Here is an 18,459-nt window from a genome sequence, read left to right as displayed (position 1 = left end):
AGTTTTGACACAGATCTGGATGACTCTAAGTCTCGATCTAGATACATATTGAAAGTGGGAGCAATTAGCTAGAGTAGCTCCGTGCAGAGCATTGTAGACATAGAATTCGCAAAATACTTACGGATCTGTATGTGACAGACCCGTTGACTAAAAATTATCTCACAAGCAAAACATGATCACACCTTAGTACTCTTTGGGTGTTAATCACATAGCGATGTGAACTAGATCACTGACTCTGGTAAACCCTTTGGGTGTTGATCACATATCGATGTGAACTATGGGTGTTAATCACATGGTGATGTGAACTATTGCTGTTAAATCACATGGCGATGGGAACTAGATTATTGACTCTAGTGCAAGTGGGAGACTGAAGGAAATATGCCCTAGAGGCAATAATAAAGTTATTATTTATTTCCTTATATCATGATAAATGTTTATTATTCATGCTAGAATTGTATTAACCGGAAACATAATACATGTGTGAATACATAGACAAACAGAGTGTCACTAGTATGCCTCTACTTGACTAGCTCGTTAATCAAAGATGGTTATGTTTCCTAACCATGGACAAAGAGTTGTTATTTGATTAACGGGATCACATCATTAGGTGAATGATCTGATTGACATGACCCATTCCATTAGCTTAGCACCCGATCGTTTAGTATGTTGCTATTGCTTTCTTCATGACTTATACATGTTCCTATGACTATGAGATTATGCAACTCCCGTTTGCCGGAGGAACACTTTGTGTGCTACCAAACGTCACAACGTAAAAGGGTGATTACAAAGGTGCTCTACAGGTGTCTCCAAAGGTAGATGTTGGGTTGGCGTATTTCGAGATTAGGATTTGTCACTCCGATTGTCGGAGAGGTATCTCTGGGCCCTCTCGGTAATGCACATCACATAAGCCTTGCAAGCATTACAACTAATGAGTTAGTTGCAAGATGATGTATTACGGAACGAGTAAAGAGACTTGCCGGTAACAAGATTGAACTGGGTATTGTATACCGACGATCGAATCTCGGGCAAGTAACATACCGATGACAAAGGGAACAACATATGTTGTTATGCGGTCTGACCGATAAAGATCTTCGTAGAATATGTAGGAGCCAATATGGGCATCCAGGTCCCGCTATTGGTTATTGACCGGAGACGTGTCTCGGTCATGTCTACATTGTTCTCGAACCGTAGGGTCCGCACGCTTAATGTTACGATGACAGTTATTATGAGTTTATGCATTTTGATGTACCGAAGGTTGTTCGGAGTCCCGGATGTGATCACGGACATGACGAGGAGTCTCGAAATGGTCGAGACATAAAGATTGATATATTGGAAGCCTATATTCGGACACCGGAATTGTTCCGGGTGATTTCGGAGAAAACCGGAGTGCCGGAGGGGTTACCGGAACCCCCCGGGGAAGTAATGGGCCTTATTGGGCCTGAGGGGAGAGAGAGGGCAGCAGCCCAAGAGGTGGCGCGCCCCCCCTCGTGGGAGTCTGAATTGGACTAGGAGGGGGGGCGCGGCCCCCCTTTCCCTCTCCCTCTCCCTCTCTTTCCTTCCCCCTCAAGTCTCCTAGTTGGACTAGGAACGGGGAGTCCTACTCCTACTAGGAGGAGGACTCCCCCTCCCCTTGGCGCGCCCCATAGGGCTGGCTGGCCTCCCCTTGCTCCTTTATATACGGGGGCAGGGGGCACCCTAGAACACACAAGTTGATCCACGTGATCATTCCTTAGCCGTGTGCGGTGCCCCCTGCCACCATATTCCACCTCGATCATATCGTTGTAGTGCTTAGGCGAAGCCCTGCGTCGGTAGAACATCATCATCGTCACCACGCCGTCATGCTGACGGAACTCTTCCCCGACGCTTTGCTGGATTGGAGCCCGGGGATAGTCATCGAGCTGTACGTGTGCTAAGAACTCGGAGGTGCCGGAGTAACGGTGCTTGGATCGGTCGGATCGGGAAGACGTACGACTACTTCCTCTACGTTGTGTCAACGCTTCCGTTGTTGATCTACAAGGGTACGTAGATCATACTCTCCCCTCTCGTTGCTATGCATCACCATGATCTTGCGTGTGCGTAGGAATTTTTTTGAAATTACTACGTTCCCCAACAGAGAGTTGGAAAGATTCAAGGTTGATCAAGACTAAGTCAAGAGTGAATCAAGTTGATCAACTCACAAAGAGTAGAAGATGTACCGAGAGGGATCAAGTGATCCCATGGTATGGTAAGCATTGTCCATTGCACTTTGTGTACTAACCCATGGTCTATATGAGAGTCTATGTGGGGTTAGGTACGTGTCCATGGGCTTGCGTCAAGAGGATGATATCATACAACCCATGGGAAGGATGACATCAAGTGGTGATCGTCATCAAGATTGCCGCGTGCAATTTCAAGTGAAGAATCACGAAGAGATCAAGTGCTTGAAGCTTGCCATCCATTGTGGTGTCAATGGACTTGTGAAGATGTGCCGAAGAGTGGCTCATCCATAGTGGAGTATGGGGGAGCAATCATCTAGTCTTCATCGACCCAACGCAATCAAGAAAGGTGGTCCATCTTGAGGAGGACAAGATCGTCATCATCTAACTGAAGTGGATCATGTGCAAGGCAAAGGTTTGCCCTTAATAGGTTTTCTATTTTACCGGTCTCATGGTGGTAGTTGGGAGACCGGGTTATAGGATCGATAGCCGTACTATCAAGGGGGGCTCTCAAGTGAGTAGCTTGATCGTATCGTTCGTCGAGAGCTCAAACCATTGCATCATTGCATCATGTTTCTTGGTTCTTGTTTGGTTCTCTTTGTGAGTCTTAGAGCTTATGGTCATCTTTATGACAAGCTTGAGTTCATCGAAAACGGAGTTCGCATGCGTCTTCTATGATGTTTTCGGTATTGTAGGTTTTACCGGTCTTATCCGAGGAAGGGTCCTCACCATTTTCTTATGGGACTTTTATAATTTGCTTCTTATTGATATTTCTTTGAAGATTGTGTTAGCCCTTGTCGCTAGCTTTCCAACAAACTTGGTTTCATCGAATTCGGAGTCCGTTTGCAAAAGTTGTGGCAGTTTTGGTGTTCTGAAAAGGCTGCAGCGGTACTACCGCGAATTGGAGCGGATGTAATTTTTTACTACCGCTCCAGAGCAGTACTACCACAGCTCCTACAGCGGTAGTACCACTCCGGACCAAAAACTTGTCCCAAGTCTTGCGGTGGTAGGCCCGGATGTATTTTTTTAGTACCGCTCGCAAGCAGTAGTACCGCTACCATTTGCGGTAGTACCGTGAGGTCGAGCGGTAGTACCGTGAGGACGAGCGATAGTACCGCTCCGGCGGTTCTTCTGGCCTTTTGCCTCCTCGCTGTTGTTTTTCAAAGGGGTACTTCCGCCCTAGCGGTAGTACCGCTCCTTGGAGCGGTAGTACCGCTCTGTGCGGGTTGTGAGCATAACGGTTGGATTTTTCCCCACCTATAAAAGGGGGTCTTCTTCCCCAATGAACCTAATCCTTTTAGCTCGTGTTCTTCCCCCATTGTTGACCTTCTTCGAGCTTGCTAACTCTCAATCCCTCCAATGATTCTTGCTAGTTCTTAAGGGAAAAGAGAGAGGAGATCTAGATCCACGTTTCCACCATTCACTTTCTCCTCTAAGTGAGGGGAACCCCTTGGATCTAGATCTTGGAGTTCTTCGTGTTCTTCTTTCGTTCTTCCTCTCATTTTCTTCCCTAGCATTAGTTGCTTTGGTGGGATTGGGAGAGAAGGACTTGGGCACTCCGTGTGCCCTTGCCATTGCATTTGGTGCATCGGTTTGAGTTCTCCACGTGATACGTGGAAGTTACAAGTTGAGAAGCTTATTACTCTTGGGTGCTTGGTACCTTTGAGCTTGTTCCTCTTGGGTGCTTGGGCGCCCTAGATGGTTGGTGGTGTTCGGAGCTCAATCATTGTGGTGTAAAGCTCTGGGCAAGCGTCGGGGTCTCCAACTAGGTTGTGGAGATCGCCCCGAGCAATTTGACGGGTACCGATGACCGCCCCCAAGGGTTGGCAAAGTGTACGGGTTCGGTGACCGCCCCCAAGGGTTGCCATTTGTACGGGTTCGGTGACCGCCCTCAAGGGTCCCTTAGTGGAATCACGACATCTTGCATTGTGTGAGGGCGTGAGGAGATTATGGTGGCCCTAGTGGCTTCTTGGGGAGCATTGTGCCTCCACACCGCTCCAAACGGAGATTAGCATCCGCAAGGGTGTGAACTTCGGGATACATCGTCGTCTCCGCGTGCCTCGGTTATCTCTTACCCGAGCTCTTTACTTATGCGCTTTACCTTGTGATAGCCATATTGTTTCTTGTCATATATCTTGCTATCACATAGTTGTTTATCTTGCTTAGTATAAGTTGTTGGTGCACATAGGTGAGCCTAGTTGTTGTAGGTTTTGTGTTTGACAAATTAACCGCTAGGTTTATTCCGCATTTGTTCAAGCCTAAACCGTAATTATTTTAAAACGCCTATTTACCCCCCCCCCCTTCTAGGCGACATCCACGATCTTTCACAAGGCCCAGAGGGCGGGTTGAGGAGAAGGCTAGCTCACAACCTCGAATCTAGCAGGACCGGCTCAAGAAGGAAGCCAGAAGGAATCTCTCTTACGCGAGGAACAAGATGAGTAGGAAATAGACTAAGACATGGGTTGTACTACGACCCGTAGTCAATTGTAAGTCGGGGGACTCACCTGTTATATAAAGGGGAGCCCCTGTGGCAGAGAGAACTAAGTTACAATCAGTCGAGAGCTAGGTTAGCGAATTCGCATCCTTGTAATCGATAACGCCATCAATATAACCAAAGCAGGATGTAGGCTTTTTATCTCGATCGTGAGGGGCCGAACCTAGGTAAACTCATATCTCTCGATTTTGTACAACCCCATTCAAGCTACTACCTAGCTGTGATGGCCTCACATCTAAGTCTTTTTTAAGGGCATCTATTGTGACAAAACCACGACAGGTTGGGCTGGGCGTTTGCAGGCTCTACAGTTAATCCGATTTGTGCAATTGGGCCGAGCGTGACCAGATGAGTGACAACAAAGACATGAAGATTCCTGTGGGCGATTTTGAAAATGCGTTAATCCCGCTTTGTTACTGGTAACCGCTCTATGGATGGCATTAGCTCCTGTGAGTCGAATTTGACCCGATGATGAAGCTTAGTTTGAAATCCCCCCATGAGCAGCAGAGGATCTATAATTATTTTTGATCTGATCATGGTAGAAACTAGGTGTTCTAAGAGCTTGAAGGTAAGATTTCCTAGGATGACGACGAAAGATACGAGTCCATGCATCCTCTTTCTCTTGGAGATATTGATCGAGCTCCCAACAAGAATTCGGCCCATCGTTGCCCAAAGTAGGAAGTTGACATTGAGGAGAGGTAGAGAAATGTTACCTCCCTCGATGATCGAGAAACCAACCTCTTTAGATGACACCGAAAATCTTACAGATTCTTCCGTGAGTCTGATCTATGATCTAGTGAACTCAGCCATAAGGAGAAATTCCTCAAGATCTTTGTCTTCTTCATAATTGATTGGAACCCCCCATTTCCTCAACACTTCGGCTGCAAAGTCCTAACCGGTATCGAAGTTGAGATCCGCCAAGGCCATGGTTAGTAGAGGAACAGATTGTTGATGTAGATTGGGTGATGATGCGAGCTCGCCGGAGTAGAATAGGATCCGATGGGTGGATTGGATTGTATGTAGGGGGCGAGTGGAAACCAGCGGCTAGGGCGTGGGGGCTAGGATTTCTGCCTCCCGTCGGCAGCGCCGCCGATCTACCACGTCTCATGTGGCCTTAGGGCCATGTGTGCGTGGTGGATCCCAGACCTTACCAGCAGGAGGGCTCCGTTGTTAGGTGCTTCTTCAAGTTTTGTTAGGTTTTGTGTCTTGCTCAGTAAGACGAGACGACGACAGCTCCTTGAAGATGGAATAAGATTTCCCCCGCCTAGCCCCCATCTCGGTGGTGCGTCTAGCATCGTCAGAGGGTGAGTGGAAGTGTGTATCCGACGGATCTCGTGGGATTCAGTTAGTGCTTTGCCCGGATCCAGTCTTTGTTCGTCTTTGTCCGAGTGTCTTCAGGTTGGATCCTTTCAACCTACACTCTTCTTCATCCGCGGCGGTTGTTGTACTGGTGTGTTGGTCTTATGGGGCCTTAGCACGATGACTTTTCGACTGTCTACTACAACAAGTTGTGTCAGGCTCCGGCAAGGGAGATGTGACGATGGCGTCGCGCCTTCGACTCGCTTCAGTGCTAATAGTCGTCGCTAGGTGGTCTACGGATCTGAATGAAATCTTTATTATTTCTGGTGTTCGTCGTACTACCATAATTGAAAATAAATAAATTAAAAGTTCCCCATTATTTTTTAGAAAATTGTGGTTATAGATGCTCTTAGGTAGCATGATGATTTTGAAGACTTTTCTAGTGTGGCAATTCTAATGAGAACTAAATATTCTCTCTGGTACTTCCTCATTCACAAATACAAGTTTTCTTTACGTTTTTTCCAAATATATAGATGTGTTTTAATGTGTTTGTTTATTCATTTTAGTTTGTATGTAGTTTATATTAATAAAATATTAAAAACATCTTATATTTTATAGAAAAACATCTTGTGTTTGCGAACAGGATAGTAATAATAAGGGCATCTCCAAGGTGGACCCGTAAACCTCCAGCAACCGTCCGGACCGTGTTGTCTGGACCTTTAAAGCCATCTAACGCAGTCTTGTATCGGTCCATGGAGTGGTACAGGCGTTGATTTCTCCCACAAATTGAAGACAAACATGGGGAATTTGCGGGAGTTTGGGTCGATCCCAAGCCCGCTTCTGACCGCCTGGCCCACCAAAAATCCCTTCCCCCACCTGTGCTCGTTTCCCGCCCGGCGCCAGTCGTTGTACAGCGTGCCGCTCCACATTGAAGGCAACTCAGGGCGCACTTGATCTCTCAGTGCCATCGTCATTGAAGCGACGCGCTGGCCGAGGACGACGCGTGCACGCCCGACTAAATACACCTCCTCACCGCATTAAAACGCCTACATTAAACCCGCGTGAAAGCCGAGAAACCTCCTTCAGACACACATCCATTCACGAGCGGGCCAACATTAAACGCAACGCTGGGCAGGCAGAGAAAGAAGCCGGCTACGCGGATGTCGACAAGGTGGTGGCTCGCACATCCGCGCCCGCCGCCATCATCAAGGAGAAGTAGAACACGGGAGGCCACCGTCGCTTTGGTCCTAGGAAGGCCACCGCCGATGACCTTATTCTTTATCTCAGACCATCCTGGGTACCCGCCTGCGCACCCATCCTCTCCGATTGAAGCATTCTCTTTGCAACTCTAATGAGCGACGCAGCCGGTCATAGGAAAGATACGGGAAAGAATATGCCTCTGGGGCTCCCGGCAGTGAGGTTAGCAAGCTGTCAGACATGAGAAAGACAAAGAGATCTGTCACGACCGGCCGTAGACTAATGTAGTATATTCGTATCGTGGGAATGGAGCTCCGCACGACCGTACGTGTACATAGTTTTAGATTTTTACTTCCTCCATCCCAAAATACAAGACTTTTTTGACACTATCTTACATTTTAAGACGGAGAAAGTAGTTAAAAATATGTTCAAAATATAACCGTTTTTATCCGTTTGTATGAATCCAGCATGTTTATATGAAATCCGGCTTTGTTTGCCCGAATTTCATTCGATTTGTTGGAAAATAGTTCAAAATATATGCATGCAGTGTTGGATAGCTTTCTCCCTCATCCATAACCGCGGACTGATCTCCGTTATCTTTACGAGTTCAAGTTAAAGATGCCCCGGCTAAAATATCTGGAACTACCGCTGTCAAAGTCCGCCCCCACTCCCGTCACAAAGGTGCTCCCGTCGCTACGCCATGGCGATGGCTTCCTGGTCCTGGGTCCTCTCCGCGTGGATCCCGCGAGCAAAACAAAAATGAGGAGGAGTTCATACTCGCCAGCTCCAACTCAAAAGTCTCGTTAGGCGTGCGGGAAAGCGAAAATCTCGAGCCGAATCAACCGAAAAAGGAGGTTGAAGAAGAACAAGTCCGCGCGTGCCTACCCCGCCCCCGCCCCCGCCCCACTACCCGCGCCCGCCGCCTCGTCGTCAACCCACCTTACCTGCCCCCCACTCCGTGTCCCCTCGCGCACTTCGCTTCCCCAGATCCGCCAAGACCATCTCCCCGCCCCCGCTTTCGGTTTCTTGGAAAATGGGGGCGCCGCCGTGGAGGCTGCTGTGCTGCTGCTGCTGCCGCGAGTCCGATCGCAATGGGGTGGACGACCTCAAGCTCAAGCCCGACGCCGCCGGTGCGTCCCCGATCGGTTTCTATTCTGATCTCGAGCATCCTTCCTGCCCGTGTGCTGATTGAGGAAATTTCAGATGGGGAGGAGGGGGCGGCGGGGGACCGGTACGACCTCCCGCCATTCCAGGACTTCACCTTCCAGCAGCTGCGCCTCGCCACCTCGGGCTTCACCGCCGAGAACATCATCTCCGAAAGCGGCGACAAGGCGCCTAACGTCGTCTACAAGGGCAAGCTCGACGCCCAGCGCCGTATCGCCGTCAAGCGCTTCAGCCGCTCTGCCTGGCCCGACCCGCGCCAGTTCATGGTGGGTGGGAATCCCTTGAGTATCCACAAGACTCCACCTTTTATTGTCTCGCTGGTTTTATCGTCCATCCTGGAAATAGAGTCATCCACACGCATTTTGGTGGTTTTCGAACGGCACGTGTTGCTTTTCTTGGGTATATAAATACAGCTTGTAGATGAAATACAAGTATTTATCACCTGTATTTTTGGCTCCCAAAATAGTTTACATGCACCAGCTGCTACATTTAGCTACCGAATTTCTCTTACTCTGCATCTGCTAGCTTCAACCCAAAAGGGAGTTCAGAATAATGCAAATTGTCTCCTTTTGTCTGGACTAGAATCTTTCTTCAAATTTTGCAACTGGTCCAGTGCAACATTCAGAACCCCAGGGACTGACCCTTGGGAAATGGTTCTATGCTTTCAGGAAGAAGCGAAGTCTGTTGGCCAGCTCCGGAACAAAAGAATCGTAAATTTGCTTGGTTGTTGCTGTGAAGCCGATGAAAGATTACTTGTTGCTGAGTACATGCCCAACGACACACTGGCGAAGCATCTGTTCCATTGTGAGTTGATCTCTTTGATGTTGTAACCATGTCCTCATGAAGAAAGCTTGTTAATTTCATCTATTCCCCCTTTTAGTTCCACCAAAGTCGTGGTTGAGAATGTTTCTGTAGGAGGCTGCAATTATGATTTTTTATGGATAGCTTGCATGAAGAGTATTTAGCAGTTTCCACATAGTCCTGTGCTGAAAATGTACTTAACTGAACATGTGCATAATAAATTGGAAGCTTGATTGCAGCAAATAAAAGAGACTATGTTGATTGTTATTTCCTGTATTTCTGAAATCTTTCTCATGCTAACAATACACCCATAAAAAGAAGCATTTTTCCACTCCACTGTAAATCCTATCACATTTACAGATAACGACTGTTATACAGTACTACTTATGCCTTGCCCAATTATTCCTTTTATGTTGATCAAAATGTGATTCTTATTTCACATCACATTTGCCATTTCACAGGGGAGTCACAGGCAATGGTATGGCCCATGAGATTACGGGTTGTTCTGTATCTTGCCGAGGCTTTAGACTACTGCATAAGCAAGGAGCGGGCTCTCTATCATGATCTTAATGCCTATAGAGTTCTGTTTGATGATGTGAGTATCATGTGTACTTTTATTTAAATGTAGACATCACCCTGCCAATGTCAGTATGCTTGCAACTTTCTAGATTGTTAACAGTTGACACCCTGCAGGACTGCAACCCTAGGCTTTCATGTTTCGGCCTAATGAAGAACAGTCGGGATGGCAAAAGTTACAGCACCAATTTGGCATTCACTCCTCCTGAATATATGAGGACTGGTGAGTCCTTAATTCCTGGAATGTGCTAAAAATAGCTTAAAATGGGTACCTTTAGTGCGATTGTTTAGAGGAAGAGCCTTGTGTTAGGCTATGTTGCTATGGAGATATCACTAGCCACTAGTTACGCCTGGCATTTTTATTACAGTACCATTAAAAATGCTGTCAGGATTATCAGAAACTTGGTGTCTTTGCAACTCAATTAGTCTATTCACTGAAGGTGGCTCATATATCTGATGAATGTATGAAATTAGCTTACACCGGTATGTGATATTGTGATGTACTTATTTGCATAGCAAACTATAGCCTTCTGCAGTTACATAGAAGGGAGGAGATAAATTATAATATTGTAATAGCCTTTCTTTTGGTCTCGAGATTGATGCATGTTTTTAATAAATACAATACCAGTTTGCTCTTTGAACATTCTTTTATCAAACATGCACAAGACTGCGTGTCTTTTTGTGTTAAGACGAAGAGCCTTGAAATGAAGCAAACAGTTCAACCGGAGAAAATAGAAAGAAGCGAGTAAGCTAAGAAAAAACTACCTAGGCTACTGAAAAGAAAAGCTAAAACAAAAACAGAAACTATACAGGGACAGGAGCCTAAACTACCTAGGCTACTGAAAAGAAAAGCTAAAACAAAAACAGAAACTGTACACGGAGAGGAGCCTAAGCCCGGCTCCCCAGATCAAGAGGGGGATTCCAAGATACCTGATGGGAAATTCTTGGATCAGACAGGTCAGGTGCTGCGTGATGACTGCTATCTCGTCAGCTTTTCATGTGCAGACCTGTAGCCACGCCAAAGAACATCAGGAGGCACAGAATGATATCGCATTCCTGGGGATCTGGGTTGAGGAATACAACAATGTGGTCAGCGTACAAGGATGCGTGACATACACCGCGTCTTCCCATCGCCCCGGCCAGCAAACTACGTTGTTCAGGAATGACAACAGTCATCATGGGGAGCAACCCCCCCCCCCCCCCCCCCCCCACCCACCCGATGAGCACCATGGTGATGAAACGGGTTGATGATTTACGAAGATGCATATAGCAGTTAGCGTTTTTTGGGATATTACCAGTCAAATTGTTTGACATCCCAGAATGATACTGCCTTCGAAAACTTTCCCCTGTTTGCCCGAGCCGCTCTCGTGGGCGGCAGGGTGAAACCCTAGCCGCTGCCCGCCAACACCTCCTTCCCTCCTCGCCGCCGCCTGACAGTGCCGCCGGGCGAAGCCTGGCTGGCGCCAGTGGCGGCGGGGCCTTCTTCCCTCCTCCCCTGGTGTTCTAAGGCGCGGGACGTGGCCTGCTGGTGAGGAGTGCAGCGCTCGCGTGGGGCGGCGACGCGACCGGCCGTGTTGTGGGTGCGGCTGTATGTCGGAGCGGCGGTGGCTGCGTGGAATTTCTAGTGGGGCGCGCCGGCACTTGGTGAGGCGGGGCGGCTAGCTACGACGATGGCTCCATCAGATCCGGGCGGTTGGCGACGAGGGCTGTGGCGGCGCAGGCTGGGGGACGACGGCCACCTTGTTTGGGCTGGCTCCTGGCATGGTGGGGCGTGCACGACGGCGCTTCAGCGGCTTGGTGGCGGCGAGTGCCGGCCGGATTTGGTGTTTTCCGCGGGCGGCGCGGGTTAAGGCATCGGCCCGGCGTGGCTGCTCTTTTGGCTGTGGACGGCGGCGACGAGGTGGCTTGGTCCTCTGGATGGTGGCTACCATTCGCCGAGCCGGCTTCAGTGGCGGCTGGATCTCCGGAGTCTGCTCGTCTGTAGGCGGCCTGTTTCGACCTTCGATCCTTCACCTCGTCGTCCGGCCACTATCTTCGTCGAAAGGGTGGCCTTCCCCCAGTTGCGGTTCATCACTCGTCCCGCACCCGGCAGCAGGACTGACCTCGTCTCGCGCCCGGTAGCAGGACCAAGCCCGTCTCGCGCTTGGCGTCAGGACCATGCGTGTTTCGCGCCGGCGGCAGGACCGAGCTCGTCTTGCGCCCGATGCCGCAGGACGGGCCGATGAGGCCAGGTTTGGCCGGCCTTTTGGGTCTCGGCACTGGGGGCTGCCCAGGGGTGCGAAAGGCGGGTCCTTTCCACTCGTTTCTTTGGTTGGGGTAGCGGCGGGTCTCCGGTGAGATGGTGTCAAGGTCTTGGATGCCGGGGCGGCGGCCCTGGTGGTGGTTTTGCGGTGCTCATGGGCAGAGCCCGTGGCTCGGTGCTGCCCGGATGCCACGGCCGTGTGGGCGGCATGGTAGCCGGGGTGTGGCGGTGAGTGTGGCCAGGGTGAAAACCCGCTCTATCTTCAGACGGACCGGCGGCGGCGAAGCTCGTTCCCTTCTTGAAGGCGTCGTCGCGGCTCTCATTGCCCGTCGTGTTGCTCCAGGGGAAACTCTGATCTTCGGATCGGGCAGTGGCGGTGCTCCGGTGTCGTATCCTTCCTGAAGGCGCCGCCTTAGAGCCCACGGTTCGTCATATGCGGCTTCACTTCTTCGCGGTGGCGTGTTCACGGCGGTAGCCCCCGGCTGCTCTTATAGTGCTAGGGCTGGTGTTGCTGTGCTCAGTGCCTATGTATCCTGCCTTGGGTGTGTGTGTTCGTGTGTTGTGGGTGTGTGTGTTTGTACCGAGTGCTGTTGATCGTTGCTTTATATATAAAGCGGGGCGAAAGCCTTTTTCGGTATAGCAGTTAGCGGGAGGCATTATGAATTGAATTTTTTTAGTTGCAATAAATGGAGTTTTCGTTTTTCTAATTTGTATTGCCTTGGCCTAGTGCACACGTGAGGATCCATTTGTCATTGAGCTTTTAAAGCTATGGTTTGGCTCTAACGCTTCAGTTTTACCTGCAGGAAGAATAACTCCGGAAAGTGTCATATACAGCTTGCCTTGGGTGTGTGTGTTCGTGTGTTGTGGGGGTGTGTGTTTGTACCGAGTGCTGTTGATCGTTGCTTTATATATAAAGCGGGGCGAAAGCCTTTTTCGGTATAGCAGTTAGCGGGAGGCATTATGAATTGAATTTTTTTAGTTGCAATAAATGGAGTTTTCGTTTTTCTAATTTGTATTGCCTTGGCCTAGTGCACACGTGAGGATCCATTTGTCATTGAGCTTTTAAAGCTATGGTTTGGCTCTAACGCTTCAGTTTTACCTGCAGGAAGAATAACTCCGGAAAGTGTCATATACAGCTTTGGCACATTGTTGTTGGATGTTCTTAGTGGGAAGCATATTCCTCCTAGCCATGTAAATTTTCTTGCCTTGATTTCTTTATCAGTATATCTATGTTGCTTTGATCATTTTCGTCGTAGTTCTGTCATGACCATCATCTTTGACATAGTTTGAACTTAAAGCATGTTGAAGGGTGCTTTAATGATGGTTCTATGTGGGATAAATGAACAAACCAGTATTTTACTTTGAACTTTACTGCATCTATGCACACCTCTACTTGTATATAATCTAGAAAAGCGACAGTAGGATGGAGTGGGAAATATTTAATAACTGGGTAAAACTTAAGAAGAACAATCAAAATAATGTTTTGTTGCAACGAAACTGATTTACTGCCCATATGTCCAGGCTCTTGACCTGATTCGTGATCGAAACTTCAGTATGCTCATAGACTCCTGTTTAGAGGGCCAATTTTCGAACGAGGAAGGAACAGACCTGATGCGTTTAGCTTCAAGGTGCCTGCATTATGAACCACGAGAGCGGCCTAATGTAAGATCTTTGGTTCTTGCACTGGCTTCTCTTCAGAAGGACGTTGAGGTGAATATATATCTTGTCATGCATCTCCAGTATAGAATAAAAGCATGCCCATGTTCCTTGATTGTGTACTTAATTGTTTTGAACTCAAGGTTGTGATACTATTGATACGTTTTGCAGTCCCAATCTTATGATCTGATGGATAAGCCCCGTGGTGGTGCATTTACTCTTCAATCAATTCATCTTTCTCCTCTTGCTGAAGCTTGCTCCAGAAAGGATCTTACTGCAATACATGAACATCTAGAAACCGCTGGCTATAAAGATGACGAGGGAACAGCAAATGAGGCAAGTATTTTTTCCCCCTTTGATTCACTGTCTACTTGATGTGTACTTAAAGGTAAAACTCCATGTGCATGCTTTATATTTTTTGCAACAACAACAAAAAAGCCTTTAGTCCCAAACAAGTTGGGGTATGTTAGAGGTGAAACCCATAAGATCTCACGGCCAACTCATGGTTCTGGCACATGGATAGCAAGTTTCCATGCACCCCTGTTCATGGCTAGTTTTTTTTTTTGACAGAAAGACTGTAAAGGAACCCCCTACAGTATAATTGGTGCAACAAACCCAAATTGCAAGTACCATGCCTTGAACCTGGGTGAGTCTTTTCATGGCTAGTTCTTTGGTGATACTCCAGTCTTTCAAATCTCTCTTTACAAACTCCTCCCATGTCAAGTTCGGTCTACCCCGACCTCTCTTGACATTATCAGGCTATCAACACACTTTAGCCGTCCGCTACACACTGGAGCTTCTGGAGGCATGCGCTGAATATGCCCAAACCATCTCTGAGGATGTTGGACAAGCTTCTCTTCAATCGGTGCTACCCCAACTCTATCTTGTATATCATCATTCTGGACCCGGCCCTTCCTTGTGTGACCACACGTCCATCTCAACATGCGCATCTCTGCCACGCCTAACTGTTGAACATGTCGCCTTTTAGTCGGCCAACACTCAACGCCATACAACATTGCGGGTCGAATCGCGGTCCTATAGAACTTGCCTTTTAGCTTTTGTGGCACTCTCTTGTCACAGAGAATGACAGAAGCTTGGCGCCACTTCATCCATCCGACTTTGATTCAATGGTTCACATCTTCGTCAATATCCCAATCCTTCTGCAGCATTGACCCCAAATATCGGAAAGGTATCCTTCTAAGGCACCACCTGCCCATCAAGGCTAACCTCCTCCTTTTCCTCGTGCCTAGTAGTATTGAAACCGCACCTCTTGTACTCAGTTTTAGTTCTACTAAACCTTAAACCTTTAGATTACAAGGTTTGTCTCGATAGCTTTAACTTCCTATTGACCCCCATCCGACTATCGTCGAGTAGCACCACATCATCCGCAAAGAGCATATAGACCCCTGGTGTAGTCCTATTTTAATCGGGAAGTCATCAGTGTCGCCATCACTTGTTCGAACACTTGTCACAACATTATCGTACATGTCCTTGATGAGGGTAATGTACTTTGCTGGGACTTTGTGTTTCTCCAAGGCCCACCACATGACATTCCGCGGTATCTTATCATAGGCCTTCTCCAAGTCAATGAACACCATATGCAGGTCCTTCTTTTGCTCCCTGTATCTCTCCATAAGTTGTCGTACAAAGAAAATGGCTTCCATGGTCGACCTCCCAGGCATGAAACCAAACTGATTTTTGGTCACGCGTGTCATTCTTCTTAAGCGGTGCTCAATGACACTCTCCCATAGCTTCATTGTATGGCTCATTAGCTTAATTCCATGGTAATTAGTACAACTCTGAACATCCCCCTTGTTCTTGAAGATTGGTACTAATATACTCCGTCTCCATTCTTCTGGCATCTTGTTTGCCCGAAAAATGAGGCTGAAAAGCTTGGTTAGCCATACTATCGCTATGTCCCCGAGGCCTCCCCATACCTCAATGGGGATACAATCAGGGCCCATCGCCTTGCTTCCTTTCATCCTTTTAAAGCCTCCTTGACCTCAGACTCTGGATTCGGCGCACAAAACGCCTGCTGGTATCATCAAAGGAGTCGTCCAGTTCAATGGTAGAGCTTTATATTTTTTACTAAAGAAAGAAAAATTATCCGGGTGTTAAATAAATGAATAACAATGTATTAGGGTTTAGTGGATTTTTAATATTTCTGTTAGGTGCATTTCACCTAACTTGTTTCTTCTCGGTTGCAGCTCTCATTTCAGATGTGGACTAATCAAATGCAAGCTACAATTGATTCAAAGAAGAAGGGCGACACTGCATTTCGACAAAAGGATTTTAGCATGGCCATTGATTGCTACTCTCAGGTTGTCCCTCATTTGCTTATTTGGTTTCTCTTAAGTTGTCATTTGTTATCATTGGGTCATACTTAATCCATGACACCATGTATGATTTTTATAATATGGCTTGAATTTGGTGTGGTCCATCTTTTGCAACAACCACGACTAAATTGCTTGGCCATGTATCTTTCTTTTGGAAAAATGTAGCTTTAAGCTGTTTGTATTTGATCACAAATCCTTGTTCCTGGAGTTCATTTCTGATTATCTTTCTTAATTGCCATGCAGTTCATTGATGTTGGTACCATGGTTTCACCAACAATTTATGCGAGGCGTTGCTTGTCATATCTCATGAATGACATGCCACAAGAAGCTCTGGATGATGCAGTGCAGGCTCTGGCGATATTTCCTACATGGCCAACTGCATTTTATCTTCAGGCTGCGGCCCTATTTTCATTAGGAAAAGAAAACGAAGCTCGAGAAGCACTCAAGGATGGTTCGGCTGTGGAGACAAGGAGTAAGGGGCATTGAAGATGGATAGCTGAACATCAGGTATGTAATCCCTCCCCTCTTTTGAAACATAAGGCCATGTTCATAGCTTGGTAACCTAGTTACTATAAAGTGCCAAACAACATTTGCCACAAGTGCTTGACTTCTGGAAGAAGAAAATTTGAAAATCATAGCATCATTTGGATATTGAAGTGTCGTCACCATTATTCTAGTGAGAATCTTATATGTTTTTGTTCAGGTGCTTGCATTTGGACATAATTTGTTGGAGACAACAGCAATTGTTAATCTGGCTTAGGCGCATGGAGACCGTCAGTTAGCCTTGTGATACATATATAATTTGTGGTGTATATACGAAAAACATGCATAGATAGAATAGACTGGAGAGAAGGCAAGACAGAGGAGATACCGGCGGTGAATAAAAATGTTTATCCTACATGGAGTTAACAAGGGGAGAGGAGGTGAGCCTCTTCATCCAGGTCACCCTGCCACATAAAAGAGGAGATGTAGAAAGGAAGAAAAGGTGGCCATCTGTTCTGTCAAACATCATCATCATCACCCATCAGATCATGTTAGTGTTGGTGATAGATTGTAGGGTTTGTAGAGCAAGTGGTGTTTGGTCTTTTTGCTCTTGTCTTGGTTCTCAGCTCAGCTGGGCACTGTGATTTGGGTCATGTACGATTGGTATTATTAGGAGTGTAGTTGAGAGAAGATTGCTGAACTCTCCTGTAATGGTTCAATCGTGGGCACAGTGTGAGCTTTGTATATTTGTGAGAAGGCTCTATTGGGAACAGATCATGCTACTTTGTTGGTCCCGTAAGCCATGAAATGGTTGGTGGCATACAGTGCGTTTCCTGGTATGTTGTGATCAGTTGGGGTATCTTTCTATTTTCTCTTGTCCTGGTAATGGGCATCCAAAATGTACTCCAAGCTATGTGTTGTGTTTCCTAAATAGTAGGACGTTCTTTATAAACACCAGCGCCACCGTTTCATGATTTTAAATTACATAAATAGGTAGATATATTCGTCTGAGCGACAACTAATATGGATAGCGACAACTAATTTGGATTGGAGGGAGTATTATATTTTTGTTTCTTCTACACCTAAGTTGTTTTGTCCCCATTTACTCAGACTAACAGTTCACAGGTTTACACAAACTACTCATGCATTTCAAGATATAGCATTTCAAGATATAAACTTGTCCAACAACTAGATCAATAATTTGTGATTTCTGTATGCAGAAATTTGTATCATTTTGCCACTGTCTTTGTTTGATATGATTCATGTTTTACTAATTTAGTCCCCATGTTTCACTATGGCCGTGGAAACACCGCAAATCGGAGTAAGAGCATCTAAAAAATGAGGGATTTTATTTTTGACACAGTAGAGGCAGACTGTTAAAAAAGAATCCCCCCCCTCCCTCATTTTTTTAGATGTTCTTGTGGCAACTCAAACGCGTCGGCACATTCTGTCCCATGCGTCTGTTTAGGTCGACATTTGCCTTGCAAGAAATTTTGCAAGGCACGATGACCCAAAAGGAGGCAAGGGAGGAAAAACGTCGACAAGAGAAAGAGGAGCAAATAAAGGCCTACGTCGAGATACAAAAGAAAAAGCTCGAGATGGAGGCCGGCATACATGCAAAGAAGCTAGAGATGTAGGCGGACATGCAAGCGAAGAAGCTCGAGATAGAGGTGACCAGTGCAAGGACCAAAGCAAAGCGACCAGGGTTCCTCCCCCCACCCACCCTGCCGCCGCCGGCCGCGCGCGCCCCGCCTCCCTCCCCCTCCCTGCGTTCCCGTCCGCCCGCTCCCCCCCCTCGGCGGGCGACGGGCAGGCCCCTGCTGCTACCTCTCCTCCGCCCCCTCCCCGTCCATCTCCCTCCCCGCCGCCGTTGGTTGGGTCCGCCAGGCCTTGCCTGTGCGACGCTGGCGGCAGCGGGCTGTCCCTTCCCCGCATGCTCATGGGGGGGGGCTCCCGATGGCGGCGGTGCAGCTCGGCCGGCTGCGGTGTGGCTCGGCGGCGGGATTCCGGCGAGCTTCG

General features: G+C 47.5%; 1 protein-coding gene across 1 annotated transcript; it reads left to right on the top strand.

The window, feature by feature from the left end:
• The first annotated feature begins 7,891 nt into the window (after nucleotides 1-7,891).
• LOC125519978 (putative serine/threonine-protein kinase BSK3) lies at nucleotides 7,892-17,290 on the top strand. The gene is made up of 11 exons (XM_048684755.2): nucleotides 7,892-8,312; nucleotides 8,386-8,612; nucleotides 9,015-9,150; nucleotides 9,609-9,742; nucleotides 9,841-9,946; nucleotides 13,071-13,156; nucleotides 13,487-13,675; nucleotides 13,793-13,957; nucleotides 15,829-15,942; nucleotides 16,201-16,464; nucleotides 16,661-17,290. The coding sequence occupies exons 1-10, from the start codon at nucleotides 8,216-8,218 to the stop codon at nucleotides 16,441-16,443; spliced, it is 1,497 nt and encodes a 498-aa protein (XP_048540712.2). The 5' UTR covers nucleotides 7,892-8,215; the 3' UTR covers nucleotides 16,444-16,464; nucleotides 16,661-17,290.
• The last annotated feature ends 1,169 nt before the right edge of the window (nucleotides 17,291-18,459 follow it).

This window comes from Triticum urartu, chromosome 7A (genome assembly GCF_056163025.1).
Source record: "Triticum urartu cultivar PI428250 chromosome 7A, HENAU_Tu73, whole genome shotgun sequence".
In the NCBI taxonomy this organism is placed as follows: Eukaryota; Viridiplantae; Streptophyta; class Magnoliopsida; order Poales; family Poaceae; genus Triticum; species Triticum urartu.
The sequence above is the reverse complement of the archived record's forward strand: the minus strand, read 5'-3'. Positions and strand labels throughout refer to the sequence as shown.